At 40.7% G+C, this 26,176-nt stretch overlaps 1 gene segment (V, D, J or C); it reads right to left on the reverse strand.

Moving 5' to 3' along the window:
• Positions 1–7,021: 7,021 nt before the first annotated feature.
• LOC148646890 (Ig kappa chain V-III region MOPC 321-like) lies at positions 7,022–24,726 on the reverse strand. The segment is given in 4 exon segments: positions 7,022–7,570; positions 10,388–10,431; positions 24,156–24,453; positions 24,590–24,726. Coding segments are annotated over 4 exon segments (744 nt in total).
• Positions 24,727–26,176: the final 1,450 nt, after the last annotated feature.

Genomic DNA, 26,176 nt, shown 5'->3' on the forward strand with positions numbered 1-26,176 from the left:
CTTTATTATGACTAAACCCCAGTCGAAAGTAAATCCGTACAAATTCTGCAGCGCTGGACATTGACACGATCATTAAACCGAAAGTGCCAGCCAAGGTCACGGTAGCTTCTACATGCGTTCAGTGCACAACACAACAGGTTGTGTTTACTATGAAGTAATCATTGCTATCTCGTTATCTCGTAAAATGCGAGATTTTTTTTTATCCTTGGTGGCAGCAATGCACTTCCATATTTACTGACACGGCGTTGTACTTCATGTATACAAAATACAGAACACGTGTTCCTTTAGATTTTTTTTCCAAAAGGAGGAGTGTGGAAATGTTCTGCTGTTATTTAAGTCAATGCTACTTTGCACTGGACAATATTATTTCATATTGAGGCGTCCTCGCCTGGCATCAAGGATGAAGAGCGCCTGGCTGGGGTGCGTGGCGAGGGGCAGGACAGGAGCAGTAGTAGTGGTCAGGGCGGGGACTAGGGGAGCCACTGGCCAGTGCCGCTGACCATTCTGAACGGGTGTACCTGGATAGGTTGCCGGGGTCCCTGTAAATAGTTATCCCAGTTTTGCAGCCCCCTTTATATCTGTACCCACTTACCACTCTATACCACGTACCTGTACACGAAATGACCCCAGAGTGTTGTACCCTGTTCCTCTCTTTTCTCACTTTCTCTGTTGCTGGTGCGGAGCCGGACGCATGTCCTACTAATAAAGCGCTGTGGTTTTAAAAAGCCCGACTTCCTGTCTCCATCCTCGCTGACCCCGTCTCGTTACAATATACAGTACAATGCTGTATTCAGTATTTATACAGTATAGTAGGCACCATTGTTCACAAATGAACTATTGTGTGTAAAAGCAATACATGTCTCGTATATACAAGATACTTTTCTCTAAACGCAATGCTATCTCCTATAAATGAGATATTTCATCATAATAAGCCTCCGTACGCTTCTGTGCTCCGCTGTCCGCATTTCTGTTGTATTTTATTTTGTCTTTGTGCAATCGCAATATTTTCCTGCTAATTGAACAAGAAATCCAATGACACATATTACTTTTAAAGCATATCTTTATTGCTTTATCTAAGTGCAAAACTGTAAATGTGATTGTTACTATTACAAGTGCAACATTCGGGCATTTAATGTACAACTTAAATCAGAATGCAACTTCTGACAGTTTACTTAAAAAAGCAACAGTAAACTGTAAAAAGTTCAATTACAGCTGAAGGAGAAGCAGACAGAAAAATAAAGGTTTATTTATCCCAGAACTCCCTGTGGATTGTAATTTATGTGATGTGAGTCTTAGTTGTGTATAATAAGGTACTGTATATACTGCATCTGAAATGCAAGTGAACAGACTGAAGACTCTCCTTCAATTCTCCTACCATTTCCTGCCACTGCTGGTAACTCTGCTGAGTCACTTCCAGCACAAAGAATAGCGGTTGGTTACCTCAGCTTCAAAACTACATTAATCTTAATACAGGCTGGAACAGTCATACACAATCTGAAACACTGCAATTGTTTTCCAAGAATAATAGCTTTTTTCTACCCAGTGAGTGCAGTAAAATATTATCGCAACAGTACAGTACTGTATGTGTATTTACAGCAGGTAAAATACTTGGTAGGATGTCTAAGTTATCATTTTACATTACTAATACCTCAATTTCCTGGGAAAGCAGAGATATTATAATTTCCACATTCATACCAGCAAGTTACACTTTCTCAAATCAAGGAGACAACATAAACATGGGAGGTATTTCCAAAATACAGCAGCTTCAATTCTGACATAAGTAAACTGCATCTTTCCAATAAAAAAACATGTAAAAACATCATGTCTAAGTAACCTAACCCCTGGAAAGTTTTTTTTTTTGAGTTGGGTAATCACCCTGCCCCCATTCAAGAGCAATTCATCCCTCACACAGACCTCTCCAATTATATAGTGAAAATTAAGATAGAAATGTCCAGCTCTCAGGTTATATAGCAGTATACTATCTGGTATGTACTGTATGTTTTATAAGGTTTATACTGGCATATACTAGATGTATTATAAAGGTCACACAGATGTTCACAACTGGGTGAAGTTTAGTAGGAGAAACAACACCAGACGAGTAATAAACACTGAGTAAACAGTGTTCGGTATGAATCGTTTCACAAAGTACTTGATGCTGTAATATTTAAGAAAGAGGCTAGAATCCTAGATTCAGTGTGACAACAAGCTAAAAAAGTAAAACTAATGCCTTACAAGCCGATCTTACAGGAGCCCAGGCAGATTAAGTTTCTTAAACCGTTTCTTATTGCTGATGTCATCATTCATCAATGCAGTAAAAACAGGAGTTAACCAACATTCATACAGCACTCAGACTAAACCTGGGTGCAATTGAAGTGTGTGTCAGATGTATAAATAAAATGGTCATTTTAATGCTCAAAGGTACAGGTAGGAAATTGTAAATGAAGTTATGTTAGTAAATTATTTGCTAGATATGATATATTATCTATGTACTACAGATTAATAAGTAAAATTCAGACTCTGACACCTGGATAATATTTTAGTATAAATAAAAACATAGTAATTAAAATCAATAAAATGGGGAATCACAAAAGATCTACACAAATGTTAGAAGATGATCTCTAGAAAAAGGCCATTGCTCACACACTGTGAATTAAGATTTCTGGTGGGAATTTAGACTAAATTAATCTGTATTATTCTATTAATTGGTCAGATTTTAACAAATATCTTTGTGAACAACCAGGTAGAGGTTTATTCCATGCTGAAAAGAAAACAGGCACAACGTTTCAGCTGTGGATCCTTCTTCTCTCACCTGAAAGGTCTTTTTTTCTTTTCTTTTCCTTTAAGCCTGGAATAAACCTTTACCTGTTCCTTTGCAGTCTATAGTAAGCACGCTGACACAGCTCCCTACTTGAACGTCTTACTAAATGACAGATCCAGAAGGCTTCAGTCTCGGAGAATTACATTTAATCTAGAAATCTGAATTAATTATCTGTGCATCGTTACAGCACCTCGCGTTTCTCCGTCTCTCATGTAGTTTAACAGCGCAGCTGAGCTCCTCCTCCTGAGCTCCTGCCTGTGGCTCAGACAGCTGGGCTCTCCGAAACCACTGCGCTGTGCGCCCGGCTGGCTCTCTGCCACGGCAGGCAAATCTCCCCGGCCGCGCTCCGCTGCCCCGCCGCCCCCGGGCTATTTCTGGCTGTGAAACTGGAAGACGGGGAGGAGAAAGCGAAACCGCTGCCGAGAGGATTTGCATATCGTGCTGCGCAGGTGCCCCAGCGTGACCGACGAGCTCCCAGAATAGACCACCTGCAGGTGTCAGAGTCTCTCAGAGAACAGCAGACAGCACCAGGCAGCTCCAGTTTCACAGACCATCACCCGTATACCTTCATGATAGATGAATTGACTCTCTTTCTTCAGCACTTAGAATACTGTGCAGTTCCCTCAGAGGTTTTTAAAGGCTTTAACACGATTAATATTAATATTCACACCAACCATTCAGAGTACAGCATGGTAATTAAAATAAGTAAGCTGAGAACCCCGAAAATCCCCACAAATGTTAGAAGCTGATCCCTCGGAAAAGGCCAGTGCTCACACACTATGAATTAAGATTGATGGTGGGTACTGACAGTTTTGGCAATGATTGTTGTAGAGTCAGCACAGGTAGTGTCATAGAGACAGTAGCTGGGTCCTGGAAGGACAGAGACACATTATTAGAAGACTCTGTTAAATTATATTTCTGATAATGATAACAGGGATAGCATGGCCTGGCAGCACTGGGGTCCTAGGTTTAATTCCAGACCTGGGGTGCTGTCTGTGTGGATTCTGTATGTTCTCCCAGTGGTTACCTGAGATTTCTCCAGATGCTCTGTTTTCCTTCCACTGTCCAAAGACATACTGGCGGGTTCATTGGCTTCTTGGAAGACTGGCCCTGGTGTGAGTGTGTCTGTCTGTGTTTGTGTGTCCGTGTTGAAGTTATGGTAGTTGGTAAATTATATCATAGATTCAGTCCAGCTCTTCAGAGCCCAGCCTGAACTCCAAAAAGTGGCTTCACCAGTTGAGCCCTTTCTGTTGGACTGCCTGTAAGAGAAAGCTACAAGTACAGTAAGAGGATGATCTTCTGCCCATTCTTACATCTTAAATTTGCAAGTAGCTCATTTAGATCTGCAGATTGTTTTTATCTAATAACTAATTCTTGAATAAACTAGGAATACCTTGTATTTGGTTTGTTGTTTATGTGCTTTGAAGTGACTAGACATTTAAGTAGAGAACTTGAAGTAAAAAACAATAACAATAACTGTAGAGTTTGGTAAAAATGCACCTTGAAGCTTAAAATGGAACAGAGACCAAAACACCTCATGGCTTCAAAGGAAAGAAGGATCAAAGACACCTTTCTCTGAAATGTGAGTGAAATGCAACAGGGCTCACGATGGTCAAGGCACAAAACATTCACAGCACTGCAAAATTCACTGTTCAAGTCTTCTTATGTATATGGACTGGTAACTGGCAAAAGGGAACATACTGTAATGTGCATAGCCTTAAGAACATAGTGCATAACCTTGAAGGGTATCACAACTATCCTATTCTCCTCCCCACATGTCTGGATGGCGCCCGGCTGGGCATCGTCTGAGTTGGATGCTGCATCACTGCCATGGATCCAAGAGGGACATCGTGGATATAGCTATCATTTAGGAGGAATTTTCTAGTCTACAGAGATCTGCATGGAGTACTAACACACAGAAGAAATGATGGATGGATGGATTAATACCCTCATTCATTCATTTCCTTTTTTATTATATAATGTTAGCATGCCCAAAGGGGTTGGGCAACCAGTTGACCTTGGACTCTTAGAGGTTTTTTTCTCTTTACTAAGGTGTGTTTGGTTCCTCTCCTCCATTTTATTCTGGTCTTCTGTTCTGTATTGATAAAATGTATGGCCACTTGCATTGTTAAGCGCCTTGGGGTAACCTTGTTGTGAAAGGTGTTATACAAAAATATATTGAATGGAATTTAATTAAACTTTTCTGGGCAGATGAAACTAGTGGTGTGCCTCAAGGATGTGTTTTTGGCCCCATCATCTTCCTGGTCCATATAAACATCAGCTTCAGGTTTAGTTATCAAACTAGTTACATTTTTAAAAAATCAAGTTTGATAGAGTGGTTATCACAGAAATAGTGGTAAGGGAACTAAATAAGACTTTAAAGACAAATTCAGAAATTGGGGAGACACCTGGTATGAAATTTAACATTGTTAAGTGCAAAGTGATCCGGGCAGGTAGGAGGAAGATGTTGTGTATGTTGTGTATATTTAGCATGGAAGAGTCTGGACTGCAGGATGTTACACACAAAAGAGATCTGGTGGATTGTTCTATGTCTTCATCTAGACGATGTGGGGAATCAATAAAGCGAACTGAGTACAGAGCGGGAAGTGTGGAATCTAATTCCAGGGAGGTTATACTCCAGGTTTACAAGGCACTTCTAAGGCCTTGTTTAGAAAACTGTGTTCAGTTTTGGGCAACATATCAAAAAGGAGAATACAGTCTAAGAAAGAGTTGAATGAAGAGCAACAATATTAATTCCAAGTTTTAGTGTATTGTCATGTACAGACAAGTTCAAGAATCTAAATCTCATCGAACTAGAACAGAGGAAATTGAGAGATCTGTTTCAGATATACAAACTATAATGGGCTATAGACAGATTCAACATACAGGCTCTTTTACACACTCAGAAGTCAAACAAGGATGCAAGGTCATACAGTAAATGGAACTAAAATGGAAATTATACAGGATGGAAAATAAAAATTGATGCTGTAACCAAACTGTTCTAGGTATCTAGGTGGTTGAGCCCCAAACTCTGGGAGCATTTAATTAAAGTCCAGGCAAAATATTAGATTTAATTTGCTGCTAAACTGTCAAATAAGCAAGATGAGCCAACTGGCCTCCTGTTGGACACTCCTGGGTATCTCCAGCCTCCTCAGGGCCCTTCTTTCTGATTCTCTTTTGAGCTGGCCTGAGGTTTCATTATAAGACAATATTTCTTATTCTGATTTATATCATATATGTGATACATGTATTCTGTTGATATATACTGTACTTACAGGGTGTGTAAAAGTTACAACTAGATAAATAGATGTGAAATGCAAAGGCATGTTGCAGAATGTATACAAACTATAAAAGATTAGAAACAGGATGAGTAATATCAGGACAAGCACAGAATGGCTCTTGTGTGCTGACTCTTTTTGTTACTTTGCAGGAAAAACAATTGTTAATTTGACAACACTGTGGTACTGTAGATCCTAGCGTGTCAGTGCTCAGTTTGCAATTCAGTGTAATGTGGAAAGTTTCACCCTGTCTGTACTCAATACACATATAATATATGTAATCTCGAATTCTTCCTCCTCCTCTCTGTTCAATCCCAGCTGTTGCTTCTCTTCGCTCTCCAGCCTCCAGCGCTGCTGTTTGTCAACCCCTGAGGAGGGGTGTGTGTGTGTCTCCAGCCTCATCAGGGCCCTGCTGTCTTGACTCTGCATCAAGCTGACCTGCGGTTTCACTGAAGTCTCTGTTCCTGGAGCTGCACTGCTTTTAGTCACTGAGCTGTTTGATAATAACCCATGACAGGAGATTTTTAATCTACCCACTCTTCATATTATATATGATATATGATATATGATATATGATATATGATATATGATATATGATATATGATATATGATATATGATATATGATATATGATATATGATATATTATACAGTATATTGCAATTCTTTAATTGTTAGGCATCTTTGATGATGAAGATGTCAGGTAAATTCATAAAATTATGATTCTTTTTATTGTAATAAGAAGATGGTTTCCTCTCACTGGCTTTGACACCCTGTCTTTCAGTTAAGAGCTGCTAGCTGCCTTTGATATGGAGGTTCTTGTTCTCTGTCTCTGTGCTACAGAGTCAAACAGGGTCCTTTTTCAGCCTGGAGATCTTATATTCCTTTTCAGAAATTCAAAGGCACACAAAGTGACACAACTCCAGATTCTGACTTCAATATTTTATTTGAACATCTAGAGCGAAACAAACAATGAAAAATGTCCTAGACTACACAAACACACACCAGTTGCCAGACAAGCTCTAGTGACGGCCAGAGGCTGAGACTAACATGCGAGGCTACTGAGCTGCTGCGTGGCTCGACAGGATCTGCAGACACACTGGGGCTGAGGGGAGGGCGGCTCTTCCCCTCTTCTCCCAGGACAGCATCACGCCGCGGCGCCCGCGCACTGACTCCTGCGGACGCTGTAGGAGGCTGGCGAGTTGTCGTGGGTCACCGTGCACACGTACTCCTCCTTGGCCTCCCACTCGGCCTTGCTCAGCTTCAGGGAGCTGCTGCGGCTGAACTTGCCGTCCCTCCCCTCCTCGGCACTGGTCAGGACCCCGCTGGTCACTTTGGAGCCGTCCACCGTCCACTCCACGCTGGCCCCCTCGGGGGAGTAGCCGCTGAGCAGGCAGAGCAGTGTGGCCGAGTTGGCGGACAGCTCACTGGGGGACGGGGGGAACAGCGACACTGTGGGCTTCACGCTGGCGCCGGCTGGGAGAGAGCGAGACAGAGCAGGGCAGAGAGTCAGGACTGGTGTCCAGCAGGAGACTGAGCCTCACTAACTTTGACAACACACACACACCGCATTTTGGGACACATAGAAACACCACATGCTCTTCTAAACAAAGATCAGGCTTCCTCCTACTCCTGTATCTATAGTTTTAATAATTAACATCAATACATACATTTTAAAGTAACACATATTATCAACAAGAATGCTTTCAAAGAAGCCCCTTGACATCCTCAGATCAATGTGCTACAGAGTAGCCTAGTGAGCAGGACAGGTCTCTGCTTGTCTGGAGCCTTTCTGAGGTTCTAATGACTCGTCACTGGAATCATGGTGCCTGAGTTCTCTGCAACAGGTGTCCTGGATCAGCCTTGACTCCAGGCTGTGACCCTGATACAGAGAGAACAGGTCTGCTGAATCAGCCAGCCCAGTTTCCAATGAGTTCACTGACACTTAGACAGAGCCACCAGGTGAACTAACTCCCCATTCTACCTGCTGCTGAAATTCAGAATCAACAAATAGTGATTATTTTAGGTGGAGTGTCTGCATGAAAGACTTGAAAAAAGCCAATGTAAAATTTAAAGACAACATGTATTAATATATCTGCAACACATATCACTTCACAGGATCTTATTAAACATTGTACTGTAAGTGTCACTTCTCTGCGCTGTAAACTAAACTTCAGCTGTGGAGGTAATTGTTAGCTGAGACTGAAAAAAGCACAGGCTGATGTTGGTCTGGACTCGATGTCTAGTGTTAGAATAATTTTCATTTGTTACAACTTGTGACAAGAATTGTGTAAACATAACATACTTGCAATGTATACGCACTTTAAGATGATTTTTAAAGTGTCTATGTCAATTGAAGTCTAATACTATCGTTAGGCATTACTAAAAAAAAACAACTGTGCTGGGTCTGTCATCGGTGTTCCACTTCATGCTCTACTGAGCAGCTCAAGAAACAGCTGCAACAAAACCTGAAGATTTAAGTTCAAATACTTTCCCAAGGTTCATGAAATAACTTCAAAGTTTTTGATCCTGTGCTGATCTGTATATTAGAAGTAATCAATTTCTATATTTATAAAAATAATTTATAAAAGACTTACCAGCAGTTTGTCCATGATTAAGTTTTCAAAAAATATGAATATACTTATATCAACATCATTATTATTTTAATTACTACTATAACAAAGATGATTAATCAACTGAAATTAATTTTATTTAATATTGAAAATAATGATGATGATTTGTAAATTCCAACTATATTCTGGTGTTACTAGAAGTAGTAGACATTAAATTTTGAGAATTTCTTTCTTTAAATCATGTCTCTGTCTAAGGAGAAAGCAGCAGTATCTTTAGGAAACCATACTTCTCAACTGGGGTTAATTTTAAAATGCCAACTAACCTCACCCTCAACAGTGACAGCAGCCCCTTGTTCGGTTAGATTCTGTTGCCTACAGATCAGTATTGAAAAAGAGCTTTACTTCTGAAGAAGCTCAAAACAGTCCAGCAATTCCTTTTAAACATATTTAAAAACTGCACTTCAGAGCCTAAAGAGGTTTTGCTTTTCTCTGTTAAGCAAATACAATAAAAGAAAAAAGAAACAATTGTCTTCACCAGTCCTCTCAGAACGTTAAGAGAAGTGGTAAAACTGCAGTCTTTATATCAAATCGCTCTGGCAATAGGAATTCAATAGAATTAGAAGCAGCAGTACTAGTGGAGTTTTGTCAGTTTGTTTTTAGAATGCATAGAAAATTAAAGTTTGTAAGTGAAGTGCCTGACCTTGACTTACTTTTAGCGACCTGGCACAAAATGCAAGGATAAGAAAACAATAAAACAGATTCCAGTCACTGACACTATAAGTGGAAATATTCTTACCTGTTTGAACATCATTAAAAAAAGAACAATAGTATTTTTGAATTGATGACCACAATTAAGAGAAGAAAAGCTGAGGTTTATGTAGAGTTCAGAAGACTGGAGCAAACTGTTCCCTGAAGAACACAACGCACAACTGATTGTGATTATTACAGCTGAACATGTCACATAGGACACTGATTCAAAAGTAAACAGATTCTAAAGTATAATGTAACAGCACAGTCTGGCTCCAGGAGAAATTAAAGATTCTATACTGCTGAAATGTAAAAATTCCAGAACTTCAAAGCCCGTTGAATTGAGAGAAAGAAGAGAAGTCACTTACATTTCACCACCACCTTGGTTCCTTGTCCGAAAGTGCTCCACAGTGTTTTATTACCGTAGAGAGGCTGTACAAAAACCTCCAGAGAGAGCACCCAGCTCTCCAGTGCACTGCCCGCTTTATGATCACTTGGATTCAAAAACTTTAATATCTCAGTTTAGTTATTGGTGATATTACTGTGCTGCTTCAAAATACCTCTTTTGTAAGTGAACATGCTGAGTTTGAGTTTTTCCTCTTTTGTTTCTATAATTAAGAGCATTAATTAAACTGTGCATTCAGATCTCTTAGCACAGAAAGTTTGTGTGAAAGCTTCTTTTCCCTGTGAAAGAATCAGCATTAATTTAATGAACCAGCCCAGAAGACTGGGTCACCCAAGATTGTTGAGGATCATGAGCGTGGACAATACCACAGAAGAAGCATGACTGAAGCAACTTCTGTCATGTCAAGATTTCTCTCCTCAACCATAAATATTCTGTTCTGTACATCAGTTAAGAATGACCAAGATCAGGAGACACAAAGCACACAGGATCTCAGTTAAAACATCATAAAAACATTTGAAAAGACAAGAAAAGGCTGTTGAATTGAGAGAAAGAAGAGAAGTCACTTACATTTCACCACCACCTTGGTTCCTTGCCCGAAAGTCCACCACAGTGTTTTATTACCATAGAGAGGCTGTACAAAAACCTCCAGAGAGAGCACCCAGCTATCCAGTGCACTGCCTGCTCTATGTAATCACTATACTTTAATACCTTACTTTTTGTTTATGGTGATATAACTGTGCTGCAGCTCAGATGAGTTTAAAATACCTCTTTTAGAAATGAATATACTGAGTTTGAGTCTTTCCTCTTTTATTTCTCTCATTAAGTGCCCCAAAAAACTCTCAAACTACATTTAGATCTTTGTACAAAGAGAATTAGTGTGTGAAAGCTTCTTTTCCCTGTGAAAGAATCAGCATTCATTTCATGAACCAGCCCAGAAGACTGGGTCACCCAAGATCATTGAGGATCATGAGAGAGGAAAATGCCACAGAAGAAGCTCGATTGAAGCAACTTCTGTCCTGTCAAGATTTCTCTCCTCAACCATAAATATTCTGTTCTGTACATCAGTTAAGAATGACCAAGATCAGGAGGCACAAAGCACACAGGATCACAGTTAAAACAAACATTTGAGCACACAACCAAGCCTGCGGAGTTGAATAAAAGAAGAGAAGTCACTTACATTTGACCACCACCTTGGTGCCTTGTCCGAAAGTGTACCACAGTGCTTCCCTGCCATAGAGATGCTGTACAAAAACCTCCTGCTGCTGCAGAGAGCAGACTCTGCTCTTTAATACACTGCCTACTGCCAATAATACTTTTCTTTAAGCTTTGCAATTATAACATGTTATAACATTTTTAAATGCACTTTATTTTCAAGGAGAAAGCACAAAGGCTATCTGTTGGACTCAAGTATGGATGAAATGCAGGACACTTACAGAGAGATTTTCATAGCTTTATGTTTCACAGTTACATGTCCTCTTCATCTCTTAAAAGGAATCATACATACTTAGAGGTTAAATGTAGAAAATGTCAATGAAAAAAAGAACAAAGTATTTTTGAATTGATGACCAATTTTAAGAGAAGAAATGTTGGGGTTTATTTAGAGTTCAGAAGACTGGAGAAGACTTTGAAAGCCAACCTGCTGTTGCATTTAACCCAAATGTCACTAAATCTGCCTGAGCCCGAGACCTGAAAGTAAGGTGCAAATTAAAGGTTTCTGGGTGTATGTATAAATCAAGGTTGTTTAATCTGTCTTTGTTAACAGAAGCATTTGTAATCTGAAATTTGTGCAACACAGTATATCCACCAGATGCACTGCTGCAGTTTTAGTAGAGTCTGATGACTAACTCTTGCCCCGAGTCTGACAGAGGAATTTTGTGTTGCTGTCTCTGCTGTAATGTGTGAACACTAATGGGATTGATCAGAAGACACTTGGACACACAGTTCGATACTTCTGTTTCTTGTGAAGTTTAACTTTCCAATCTCTGATTCCCTTGTCTTTCTCCACTGTGCAACTTTTGATTCTGACTTTGCCTTCTGAAACAAGTTCTATATCTGTCCTGAAAAGACACTGTATATAAACTGTTGTGTAGAACCATCACCACACAGTGAAAGTAAGGTTTCTAATTTGTCTTATGATTGTATAACACCTGGAGGTCATTTCTGATCATAGACTATTCTTGACTTACGTGTGACTTACTTACACTTAACATACCTTTTTCTCTTTCCTCAGGATTGTGATTAAATGTATTCCAAGATGAATCCACAGTGCAATAAAAGTAATAATTCTCCAGAATGTTTAAAAAAAACCTCCAAAGACCACACATTCCAAATATGAAAGTTGATTTCAGTTCCATGTAAAGGTCAGAAAAGAATGCAGTTTCCAGCCAATGTAAGTTGTTCCCATGAAATGCAGTCATGAATGGACTGTGGACCAAGGAGTTTCAGGATCATTGAAGATTTTGTAATATCCTTCAGGATATTAAGAATTTCTAAATCAAGAAAGAGGTTACTCCATGATTTATGGAATGAGTCCAAAATTCCTGTTCTTCTGTTAGAAACATTTACAGACCAACATCTTCTCCGGTATTATGTCCTGTTCACACTGTCCAGCAGGAAGGGGCAAAAGCCGTGTGTCAAAGACTCATCTTATTTTCCCCAAAGACCCAATGAGGCAGGATCTCTAAGACTCTGTGATGATGTCTCCCTTTGAATTTGTCTGATGATGTGTCCTATTTACACAAGTTAATGAGTCAGGAAATTGCCTTTAATTCCTCATCCTGGATAAACAAGGACTTTGAATTCATGAGTAACCTCTTCCACAAGACACAAGACAAATTGTGTCAATTTTTATCACTTGCTCTTGTCAAATTATAAGTCTCCTTGAACCTAAAGAAGATTTGAGCAATAAAAGAAACTGCTGGTTGGACTCTTAATCTGATCCATAATCCATTTAGACTCTTTTGAAAGACTTCTCCATGTCAGGGTCAGCATGTTTTCACTTTTCATTCAGATCTTGCCTTGACTCCTAATCCTGGCACTTTGTTTCCATTTCCTATCCTAACACACCAGCAACGAAACACCATTCCCCTTGTGAAGTGAGTAAGGGCCATGAAGAACACAAGCAGCCCTTGTAAGGCTGGACTACTGAAGTGATCCAAGAAGGTTCTTCCAACAGATCCCCCTGGTTTCTGCCTGGTTTCCCAATTAATATATATCTTACAGTCCTGCAGCCTTCCTGCCCAGTGCCAGTGTTTCAAGAGCACAGAAACTGTGCACATCGAATCCCTTCTTAAATTGTAAGTTCACTGGTGCATTGCACACACAGGTGTTAACATGGGTTGTTGACTGTGGCTACAGTTAAAATAACAGTAATTAAATGCACCACAGATTACAAACAGTAAAAATTCATTCAGGCAACCTCACTATCTAAAACACAGAGATCACATATTAGACTGCAGAACCATTGTCCGTGAACTTCAATTGATACTGTCTGTTTTTGGAGGAGAGATTATAAAAGGCTTGATCTTTTATTTTGTACTGTATGTGTATGTACATACTGTGTAGTGATGTAGAAGATGTTACAGCATGATGTGGTGAAAAGCTATCATTTTTCTCACATAGAAAAGAATTGTTTTCTAACAAAAATTGTGATCAAGATAAATATTCAGTGTTACAAAAAAAAGAATGTGAAAAATATCACAACTGTTTGTGAAAAAAACTGTCTCATGCTTTCTTCCTGTATCCTTGAATCCTTGTTTGGAAAAATGATAAACTCTCAAGTTTCAAGGCTAAAACTGGAAGGGTTGAAGGATTTAATTAATATTCAGTTTATGAATCATACATTAGAAGTATTCCAGACAGGTTAGCCTTCTCAAGTTGGAAGAAGATGCACTGTAAAATTCTGTAAACCTATTTCTTATATAGCAAAGCTGATGTTTTGTTTGCTGCTCTAAAAATATTGCCTGGCACCTCTTTCACTGCAATTTTGTTAAGACAGGTGTGTGTATTTTTCAGGGTATCTGTGAATATAAAACCTGATGATGTTTTATTCATTCAGGTGCTTGTAATGACCTCATACAAAAAACACAAAACAGGGGCTTAGAACCATTGAGTCACATTGCAAATTGGGGTATAGTCTGGGGTCAATGCTGTAGAACACACTGAAGAACATCAGACACAATCAAATTTCAAAAACACATTTCATTCTTTAAAACTGGCTAAAGAAGAGCTTTCGGCATGTACAGTACATGTAAATGACAGATTACTGATCTACTATCTACTGATCTACTAAAACTACTGGTCTGCTATCCCAACAGGTTAGTGATCCACTTACGTAAATGATTTGTATTAACATGTAGTCGCCAGTACAGCAGCAGACATTTGACAGCAATGAGTTTTTAGTCTGCTGCTCGTAGATCCAGTCTTCACTCTGGGATGAGCCGAGTGTGAGTGTGTATCATGGCCCACTTTACCACAGGGCACACACACAAGGGAATATCCACAGGGAATAACACCTGAGAATTAAGAGTACTGAAGGATTCTAGAGTGTTCAGTTAAAATCTGTGTTAGCCCTCCATGCTGAGGGATGACCTCCTGGGCAGAGGACGAGGAGGCTGAGATCCCCCCTGCAGAGTGAGGGGTGACCAAGGGGCAGCTGCAGAGGTGGAGATGGGGTGAAGGAGGGATGTAAAAATATGTATGTGAAGGACAAAAGGGGATCGCATACATTATTTATAATGTTTTAGGTGAGGAAGTGATGTCAGAGGTGATTTTGAATTACTGACAGCTGAGTCTTGTCAACTTGGTTCTTGTCATCCCTCCCAAACTTTTGTTCTAAACTCCTTTCATTGGCACACTGTGTAAAAATGATCCCCCGCAATAGATGAATGGTGACCCCGCTTGTCTTGAAGAATAAATCATTAGTACCTTCACCAGTACAGGAGTCTAATATGAGACAAAATGTTTGTCAATAATACTCAGAACACCGATGCTCAGGATCCAAAAACTCTTTATTACTCTGGCTGTTGTGTCACTAGCAGCAACAGACCATTTGCACACGCAGAGGTGAATAAAGCTCTGAGAGGGGTCGAACACAAGCAGCTAACTGGCTCAAGACGAAGGGCCACACAGGCAAGGGGGTGAGAGCCTTCTGCTTCTGAGTCACAGCACAGACATGTTATAGTTAAACACTATGATTTGCAGTTCTAAGCTGGGAATGTAGCTGGGAATCTGGGCTGGGCTATACCGTACACTCGGATTTCTTCAGGGGTGTTGAGAGGGGAGTCTGGGAGGTGTGGGTGGCCTCACAGACCACAGTGCCCACTGAGGGCCACTCAGCCTCGGACAGCGTCAGGGTGCTGCCCCAGCTGTACAGGCCAGTGCCATCCAGGAGGCAGGGGGTCTTGGTGACCCCATTGGTCCTGGGGGGCCGTCCACTGTCCACTACAGGCTCCAGCCGGACAGTAAGCCCCTGTTGGCCAGACCCTGCGGCACGGCTGACTTCTTCTCTGACAGCTCCCTGCTGGAAGTGGGCAGGACTGTCAGCGAGGGCCGAGTGACACCTGGGAGAAAAGCAACATGGAGTGAGGCTGGAGAGAAGAGGCACATCGTCTCTCAGCGCAGGGCAGCAACAAGAGGTTTGGGAGAACCAGACATAAAGAAATAAAGATACATTTCACACAGGAATCGAGGGAAATTTGAGCTAAAATGATCCCACACACAAAGAAAAATGAAAGCCAACTCTCATCGAAAATTTCTTTAAAATTTCCAGAAAGATATTATATAAATTATACAATGTTCATTTAATATGATATGCTGAACATGCCTCTTCATAATAGACACACTTTATACGATCATTTTGCATTGTTACCTACAGTACATACAGTATGTTAGTTAATTTCACATTTCAACAAAAAGTGAGGAAGAATTAATCACATTCAGTGCCAACATGGTATTTCACAGATAAATTACTCTGACACTGCTGCTCCCAAGCCCATGAAATTCAGCTTAATTTGTTTTAAATTACCTTTAAATTAGATTTGAAACTGTAAGTTTAATTCAGTCTGTTTTACTTCTGGCAGAACCACAGAACGAAGGCAGAACGACAATCACAGAACAGTAGCAAAGAGACAATCACAGGAAAAGAGTGCGATTGCAATCACAGAGCACTAGACTGACAGTCAGTTTCAGGGCAGCAGCAGAGAGAGAAACCACACAGCCAGATGGCCGCTGCCTCCACCTGCCTCCCCTCACAGTCCTGAGCTGAAACCCTGCTCATCTCCCCGAGCTCTGCCTCACAGGCTGCCTCTTGCTGTGCTGGGGGAACTGCATGAGCTTAAAAGAGCGTTACACTCCAGCGCCTTTCATCCTCCCAGACTTTCACTTTTAACACCCACAGCCTGTGTTAAAGGGTTAGAGGGCAATCCACCCCATTTACACACTGGCTCCTTTTCAGCAGGTGTGTGAGGCAGCCAGGAGGGTTAGAGACACCAAACACCTGGCTTCTGCACAAGAGCCCAAACACCGATGACGAATGAGAGACAGCGAAATGGAGATTCTTCCTGACCAAGCATCACAAACAAATGCTTTCAGTTTCAGATTTTTCTCGGGTGAAAGTAAAATTAGTAGACTCCTGCACAGTCATTATGATCCATCAGGCTGTAACAAACCCTTTTACTTCATGGCATTATCTATAACCAGCTATTCAATCACGATGTTCAAGCTGATCCAACTGGGTGATGTCCAGCACACATTCTAGGAAGGATCTTGACAGTTTCATCAGAGGATCATGTTGTGTCGGGGGCTGCTCTCACATCAGCCACAGGTCACAGCTCACATGGAATTTCCTGGGTCATGGTTGCTTGGTAGACCTGGAGGATGCTGGTAACCACAGTCCGGGCTCATAATGCGAAACAAGCGAGGGTCGTAACCTGGGAGATGCTGTAGCCAAGCACAAGGGCTGATCAGGAGACAGGGTGAGGTTCAGTCAAGTTAAAAGCCAGGGGTGAAGCCGAGAGACACACAGAGAACAGAGCTGAGGGGAGATCTGGGAATACAGTCCGGAGACAAAGCAGGAGGTCAAAGCACAGCATGCTGACAAGGCATGAAAGCAAAATGGATCTTGGCAATAAACATATAGATGGATCTTGAGGGGCTGGGTGTCAAACGCAATAAGAGAGCTCCAAGCTCTCACAGGTGAGTATATTTATACTGAAGAACACCTGGAATGGGCTGAGTAATCCTGGTCATTGTTATGGGCCATCATAGTGTGTGCACACAGAGAGAGGGACTTGAAGCTCAGTTATGAATGAGGAAAGGGCTGAAGAGTGATGTGATTTGAAAGCCATTGGCCTGGGGTTAGGGCTGGCAGCCTCCCTTGGAGGAGCTCAGCTGTGAATGGCATAAATGACACCAGCACTCCTAACAGAGTCTTCCGATACTTCTCCCGAGAGTTCTCTCTTTCATTTCCTCTTTTCGTTTCCTATCTGAAAGCCAAAAACAGACCAAACAGAAGAAGAAAATGGGGATCCAAGCATTCAAAAGAAGAGAAAGGAAAAGCAAATTTTCTCTCTAAAAGAAAAGAGAAAGGGGAAAAAACTCTTTTCTCTGTTAGAGATGCCATACAGTGATCAGCAGTGCTCATATACAGGCTCAATCCTCTCTGACTCCTCTTCAACATTAAAAAGATGTTTATTGCATGTGCTCTCTTCCTTAAGTAATCCCTTTAGTTGCTGCCTCAGTAATACATATTGAGATGTATGAAAATGAAAGAGACAATATGTTTACCTGCAAACAGCAGAGAGATGGGTAGGCTGTTTTCCTCAATGCATAAGTCTTTTCTCAGAAGGAGATTACACTTGACCTCATTAACGAAACACACCTTAAGGCACCGATGAGAGCACTTCAGTCATATGCAAGAATGCTGTGTTCAGATTTAGCAATGATCCCACTTTTCCTCAGTGTAAACCTTGGGATAGAATGACTTTTTTCTTGAAAAAAAAATCTAGAACACAGAATATAAAAGCATACTCAAGTGGAGTGTGGAAAAGGAAAAATATTTTTTTTCACACTGTTATATATTCCTGTTTGATCTTGCAGGTCTGTTGTGATTTCTTCCCACATTGTCCTCCAGACTCAAGGGGCAAAGAACCCAAAGTCTGGACTAGAGTCTCCGTGGTGTTACAGAGCTCTGCACTGCCATTGGCATACACACGCAGCGGCTGGCAGTAGATGGGTATGTGCCTTCTTCACATCTTCTGTTGCTCTCTCTACTGTACAGAGACTTTTGGGTAAATATCTTGGCTCTAAGGTAGGAAGGTAAATAAATTAAAATGGTTGTCCAGTTTTAAGCATTAATTTGTAAAGTTGTTTACCAGGAGTCAATGGCAGCTGGACATGTCAAGAGGGTAGGATTTTGCTGCTCCATGTATCTCTGTGTTCACAGCCTCAGTCTTCTCTGGTTCCTGTTGATGAGCCAGAGCAGCTCCTGTAGAGCTGAGGGAGGTTTTTGTACAGACGTGTATCACTGTGTTACCCACTAGAGTACTGCTGACAGTAATAATCTCCTGCATCTTCAGCCTGGACTCCAGTGATTTTGAAGGTGAAGACAGTTCCCGATCTGCTGCCACTGAAACGAGTGGGAACCCCATCGAATCTCTCATCTCCAGCTTTAATCAGCAGTTTAGGACTGTGTCCACGCTTGAACTGGTACCAGGCTAAACTCCAGCCAATGTCCTCACTTGCGCTGCACTGGAGACTGACATCCTGCCCAGGAGACACTGAGACTGTGGCTGGAGTCTGAGTCATTGTGATCTGACCCTCAGTACCTGCAGAAACAATACAGAAACAATCTGTATTAGACAGCTTTAGATATTATAGTAATACATTTTACGTGAAAATATAAAACCAGAAAAAGGATTTTTCTGACTCACCAACAGAGTAGAATAAAATGATCCAGGCAACTGAAACAACCGACACCATGGCTGATGCTTTCTACCGCTCTGAACAAACGTCGTCAGAATTGTAACAAGCCTTCAGATTTTACGGCTGTCTGATCCCTTTTATGCAAAGCAGGAGGACAAGGTCTTATCAATTTGCATGTGGGACGTTCTTTTGAATAATAATGTCAGCAAGCTGTATCTTGAATCACAAATTCAATGAATCTATATTTATCTGTCTGTTCTGCCTCAGCGCATCATCCTGCTCTGAGGAGGCAAAGTGTGATTTTAACTGCAAAGGAGTAGAAATACAGTACATATTCCTGACAATTATTTAGGGTGAAGAAAAAGCTCAGAAAATCTGGTGGAACATTTTAAGTTATTGAATTTTTAACAGTAGAGGATATTATTACGCACAAACAGGTGAGGACTGTGAAAGCCCTAAGAGTGACGGTAAAGGCGCTGAGGTTTCTTGACAAAGAGAAGACAGGCTATCTGACATGTTGCTACAGGAAACACCTGTAGGGGGAGACAGAGACAAAGAAATGAGCTTTTAACAGTGTTTCAGAGGTCCAGTGTTGAATCTCTGATTCAAATGGTCAAGAATTAAACTGTGGCAGGACTGTTACAAAATAAATATTTAATTTTTTAATCACTGGGATTTTTGCATGAAAGTAAGACTTCTAGTTGTATATCCCTGGTTATTAAGATCACCCGTGTTGCTGTATGTTTAATGTTGTGGTCAGTCTTGATATTTCAGAACCTGATGACTGTTTATCCATCAAACCATTTTATCTAATACAGGGTTGCAGGGGACCCAGAGTCTATCCCAACAACCTGATTGCTTGTCCGTTTCTTTTTAATTGATCTATATGGTAATTCAATAAGGAGTTATTTAATTTGAGCAAGTTAAAGAGCTTAAAGGGTTCTTTTTTAAAGGGGCTTAGTGCTGTTTTAAGGAAAGCCCAGCTCTGAATTTTGAGATTGTGCCATAGCTGGTAAATGGACTCCTTAGCTACTGTATGCCTACTGTACATCTGAATTTTAATTGTGGAAGATGCATACATTCAGAATAGAACACAAGAACATGAGAAAGGCTACTGATGAATGGTGGGCTTTGAGCCTATTTAGACAGTTTGTTGCTAGAAGTTACAGTAAATGGTCCTTTTTTCCTGGTGCTTATAATTGTATATACAGTATATATCACTTAAACTATGTTCTTCACCTGACAGAGTCATTAAATCAAAGGAAAAACTAATTGATAAAAGACAATCAGAATAAAGGCACTTTTAAACCCAAAGGAAGAAAAAGGGTATATAGCACCGTCCAGTGCATCAATTCTTGATGTGTCAGAGATGACTGCTTTACTTGGAAGATTGAGATCAAAGTGGACTTTTTGCTGTATCAGTGTAGTTTTCTTTGGGTTAGGAGGGGCATATAAACATGAGAGATGACACATGATAAAAAGGTGCTCCACATAATTGACTAAGGTCGAAGAAGTTCACTGATATTGATAAAGATGTCCCTGTACTCTCTAATTACAATTCTGAGATAAAATCCTGTATGTCTCAAAGGTCTTTTCATTTCAACCATGACAAGACTGAAGTCATGCTTCTCCACACCTTCCATCAACTATGATTAACACATGTGTCTTTTCCAGAGCTAATTACTGCAATGTTCTACACCTTGGAGTATCTAATATGTCCAGAATTCAGCAGCCAGAATCCTGAGGCTGTGTGCAAGTGATGACGTTACTCCTGTCCTGGAGTCCTTGCACTGGCTTCCTGTCAACTTCAAAGTCCTCATGGTCACCTATAAGGCTCTACGTAACCTGGCATCTCAGAACCTGTCTGAGTTACTATCCTCCTACTCCCCACCTTGCAGCCTTCTTTCCTCTGACTCTGGGCTCCTGTCTGTCACCCAAGCTTGTCTACACTCTGTGGGTGACAACGCCCTTCTCCTGTTGTGCCCCAAAGCATATCAGAGAGTCACTGCTTTCAAATCCAGACTCAAAATCTTCTTCTTCAGAGAGGCTTTTATGGATTTGGAGTCTGTGTCTGCTCCTTGCATCCTCTCCTGCATGTCTAATCTCTTATGTTTTTCCATGCTAATCTTCTTGTCTCCTATCTCTTTTACTTTACTTTCTTCTCTTTTCCTGTAAAGCACTCTGAGAAGGAAGCTAAAAGGCATTATATAAAATAAATATTATTGTTAATTATTAAAGAATTGATGATTCTTAGGGAGCTGATTGATCCAGGAGCGTAAATACAGGGAAGAGCAAAGGAACAGTCAGTTTAAAGAGAAAGAGACAAGAGGGAGAGAAGAAGAGACTTCCACCTCATCATCATCCGTATCCCTGCTGTTCCTCTAAAGCTGAACCGTGGGGGACACCCTGTTTCTCATTGTGTCTTAGAATCAGACTCTATAATATGCAATATTACTTTTAATTATATATAATATTATATATAATTTAGTTCCCATTCTCTTGTGTGAATTCATGTTTTAGGAAGGAAGATCTAGTCTTTGAGACTTTTTTTGGGGTGCAGGTTTATAGGACTCGGGAACTCACTGTTTGTAAATAGCTACCTTTAGTTGTAGTAATTGGTATGTATAATATAATTGTCTTATTTTTTCTTAATATATATCTGTTTGCTCCTGTGCCATCAGATCTATTGTCAGATATGTGTCGGAGATTTAAAAAAATACAGTTTGCATGATGCTCAGAAAACCCCCTAATTTCTGGAGAGAAATAGTTTTTATGATTTGCTTTTGTAAGATAAGAGGAAGAGAAGAAGAAAGATCATCATCTCCATCAGTAATTTCCCTGTTCTTTCTCTAAAGCTGAGCTGCAGGAGAGATCTTGTGTCCACTCAGGAAACTGAAGAGAATCAACCCGGGAGTTACAGATGGCTGGGCCAGTGGAGAGAAGACTCCAGGGCGGGCTGGTGAGAGAGTGTCCACAAAGAGGTGAGTCTCCACTGGATTGGTGTGTGTTAGAAGTGAAGGAAAAAAGAAAGTCATCTTTCAGAAGGGAGTGAAGCAGGTGCCTTACAGCTCTACGAGCTCAATGTCAGAGCATCGATCCAGGGAGAAATCAGCCTTAAACAGCAGGCTCAATTGGAAGACTGGTCGGTAGATTGTCTGCCTATCTGGAAGGCAGCTGGTCTGACAGAAATGCAGCCAGACCTTATTCACACGGGGCTGGTAGGAGGCTCAGGTCTCTGGTCTCCCCTGGCAACCGTGGGAGGTGAGCAGTTTTGTCTTTCCTTGATATTGTCATGTTATTTTTCCCCTTTTTATTTAAAGTGCTCTGTTTATTCTTTTGTCAAATATTCAGTATTATTATACACCTCTGAAACTGGCTCAAAAAACCTCTTCCTCTTTGAGTAAAGAGGGCACAGTGTGTCTCCTCATTGTTGTAGACATTCTCTGCATTTGAAGATGAGATTTTGTTTCTTTCCTGTGATTCATTATAGTTCTTGGAATGGAAAGTGCTACATACTGTAAATGCAACACAATGCATTATTGGAAATCCTTCTTCTTCTTTTCTTCATTTTTGAAATTGGAATGAGAGAAAAATTGGCTTGACCCCATCACTTTGATCAGTTACGTTTGAAGGTGGTGGAGCGACACTTTGAAAGAGCATCAGTATTGTCCGGGGAGAGCTTTGCCCTTGATTGAGAATGTGCCTCTGTAACTAAGGGGAATGCTTCAATACTGTTTGTTCTACTTCTTTTCATGTCCCTCTGAGGTAAAAGGGTCAATGTTACCCTCAGAAGTGAGACAGATTTTCTGAAGCAGTTTGTCTCATTCTTTTACTCCTCGACAGGCTACTTTAATTCATCTGCTTTCGTTGGTGGCACTGTGGCTAAGGATCTGTGGCTGTGGCTAGAAGGTTGCTGGTTCAAATCCTGTGGTTGGCAAAGAAGTTCTACTCCATTAAGCCCCTGAGCAAGGCCCTTAACCCCAACTGCTCTAGGGGCACTGTATAAATGGCTGACCCTGTGCTCTGACCCCAAGCTTCTCTCTCCCTGTCTGTGTGTCTCATGGAGAGCAAGCTGGGTTATGTGAAAAGACAATTTCCCAATGCAGGAAATTGTATATGGCCAATAAAGTGATCTCTCTTATCTTATTTCCCTAGCAAGCAAGAGATCTGCATTACACAAGAAGTGAAGGGTCAAACCTTACCTTTCACTGCACTGAAATTTCTTTTTTGGGTGATTATTAATTACCTGTTTTTACAGATATTAATTAATTAATACTCATACCAAACACTAAGCAGCTGGCATTCTTTGACAGAAGAAAACAGCAACAGCCTCCTATCCCTATCAATCCCTACAGTCCTTCAGGACTCAAATCTCATGTGAGATTGAGTAGCTGCTTTGCATACCTGTGCCACCTCACTGCTCCAAACACTTAAAGATTCAGTGTGGATCAGTCACTGTTCAGCCCTTTCAGAGTCTCTGACACATGCAGGACAATGATGCCACTGCTTCTACTGCTGGGGACACTAGGTTTTTTTTTGCTAAAAAGGAATATTTATTTTAAAATAACTATCTTCTGTTAATTAGATTATATTTTAATATTATGCAAATTCATGCAAGAAAAAAAGCTTAATGAAAATAATACACAATGTATTTCTGAGGTTATCAGTACTGCTTATTAATATTCACAATACATAAGCATTTGTAATTTAATCTTTTCTATCATTTTGCTTTCAGAGCTCCTATTCAAAGGCCCTTGATCAATATTTCTACCTGCAGTTCCATCTGTTCTCCCAGTATGCTCTGTCTCTCAGCTGTAGAGCCCGCAGCTCTGTTACCAGTGATACAGGTAGTATCAGTTTCCTGAACTGGTACCTGCAGGAATCCAGCTGAAGATGCAGTAGAGTACTGTCTGGCTACTGTCAGCAGCTCATGTGGACAACACAGTCATATAGATCTGTGCAAGTCTCCCTATAAATCTACTCTTTATAACTTAAATAAACAGGAGCCACTGTTATTGACTCTACAGTAAGTGTGAGGTCATTTACTCTATAAAGAACTGACATACTGTATAAAGCTGCAGTACTGTACATTCAGTCCTATAGTATGATGTTAGTTATATAGTTGGTTTAGTTTTTAATTACAGTATTATGTTTAGTTAAAAATTTTCAAGGTCAAGAATTTCTAAAAAAAGAGTAGTACTGAGTAGTACTGTATATTAAAATGCTTAAAAATCATTTATCAGTATACATTTGTCTATGATGTATAAACCTCAGCTCTCTTCAGTACAACTATAGCAGCGCTGCCATTGCTTTCATTCTCAGTCCCCTGTAGTTCCTGTTTATGAATCACAGCAGCTCCTGTTCAGCTGAGGGAGGTTTTTGTACAGACGTGTGTCACTGTGTGAAAGGGTAGCTGTAGCCCTGCTGACAGTAATAATCTCCTGCATCTTCAGCCTGGACTCCAGTGATGGTCATACTGTAGTCCAGTCCAGATCCACTGCCACTGAAACGCTCTGGAATCCCAGTCTGACGGGTAGTTGCCCTATAAATGAGGAGTTTAGGAGCTTCTCCATGTTTCTGTTGGTACCAGCTAAGGTAGTTATAGCTCCCAGTAATTGAGCTACTGGCTTTACAGTGGATTGTGACACTTCCTCCAGAGAGGACAGAGAGAGCTGGAGGAGTCTGAGTCATCACAATCTGCCCAGAAGATTCTGTAACAAACAAAGAGTAAAACAGGCAGGAGTGTTAAATCAATAGCAGTGGTGGATTGATATAGAAAAGCAAGTGAAATGGAAAATATAAGACAAATTGATGAGTTCAGTATTATAAACAATAAACAGTCCTCACCCTGAGTCCAGATGAGGAGTGTGCAGATGAAGATGGTGATGAAAGTCATTGTTGCTGTGGGTTCTGTTGCCATGAAGGGCAGCTCTTAGTCATGAAGTGTTAAACTCACAGAGCTATAAACACTCCCAGAGCACTGAAGCATGTGCTGCCAATGCAAAGTGTCTCTTCTATGCAAATTCTGTTCCATGGGACATGTACAGTTTTTGGTTAGAGCTATGAGTCAACACAGCTATGGATCTTTGCTTCCTTAGATATGATATGAGCTGTTAGCAGAGGTGTGGCTATTTCTAATTTCCTGTTTTTTAGACTTGTCTGAATGCAACATGAATAGTAGAGTGATTTCTTATATGAAAGGAAACACATCATTTTTACAGAAATACAGTATCTCAGCTCAACAGATATCAGGTTTCTCATGTAGATCTACTGTACATCTTGTTCCATGAAAGAGAAGACAGGATATCTCCACCCACAAGGCAGGGCTGAGTCTTTATACAAGTGTCTCCACTATTATACAACCTGATTAACTTTTACTTGTACAAAATCGTACAAACTGTCTGGTTACTGTCATGTCAATAGCCTGTTTGCTTGTCTCACCTGAGATTTAACAATCTACTTCCAAAAGATTAGATAGCCTATATTTTTTGTTGTTTTCTTTTATTTAGAGAAATCAGTTTACCTAGACATGACACTGATTTCATGTGGCTGTGATAATGATAACCTTGAGTGGAATATGCACTAATTCATTTCAGTCTCTGTGTGGTCTATACACCACTCCTAACAGTCTCACCCAGATATAATACTCCAGATCTTCTGCACCTTTACACACCCCTAATCCCTGATGATGATGACTTTTCAGCAGATTATCTGTCCCAGTGGAATATTGGGGGAGAGTAGCTGTTTCCCTCTACCAACTGAGGGCTTCTCAAGAAGAGAACAATCATCACCATTCAGCCATGTTTGTTGGACACAAGGTGAAAGAGCACTGAGTCATGTCTGCGCAATGTGGAGGTGGAACGAGCTTAGTGGCAAACCTGCTGTGCCATTGTGAGGCGCACAATCCTTTGTCACAGCCTAATGGACCTGTACCCATGATCACCTACATGATAAGGCACAGGAGAGGCAATTCAAATCTGAGGCTATGAGTGTCATGTGGTTCAGAAGCCCGGGTATTGGTCCAGGAATGCAGGCTCCAGAGAGATTTTAGTACATCTATGCACTTGCAAAAGGAGAATGGAGAGAGAGACAGAGACATGAGAACATGCGTAACAAGTAAAATAAGTTAGCAGAGGAAAACAGTGATTACAGTCGTTGGTGCAGTAGGTTCTGTTGCCATGTAGAGCTGCTCTCAGTTATACAGTATTAAACTCACAGGGATACAAACATTCCCACATTCTTTCTTGAGTCCAGAGTCTCCACTAGGGAAAAAAAGATTCTTTCTTTTTTCAATAATAACACTGTTGTAACTGTCAGTCTTACTTTCTGAGGTAGTAGCCTGCCTTCAGTGTTATTACATTATGAACAATGTTGACTCTGACTCCCTCTTGTGGACAAAGCTAATAATTGTACAAAATGTCAAGTCTCTGTGAG

The sequence above is a fragment of the Lepisosteus platostomus genome, chromosome 16 (genome assembly GCF_059453375.1).
Source record: "Lepisosteus platostomus isolate fLepPlt1 chromosome 16, fLepPlt1.hap1, whole genome shotgun sequence".
Classification (NCBI taxonomy): domain Eukaryota; kingdom Metazoa; phylum Chordata; class Actinopteri; order Semionotiformes; family Lepisosteidae; genus Lepisosteus; species Lepisosteus platostomus.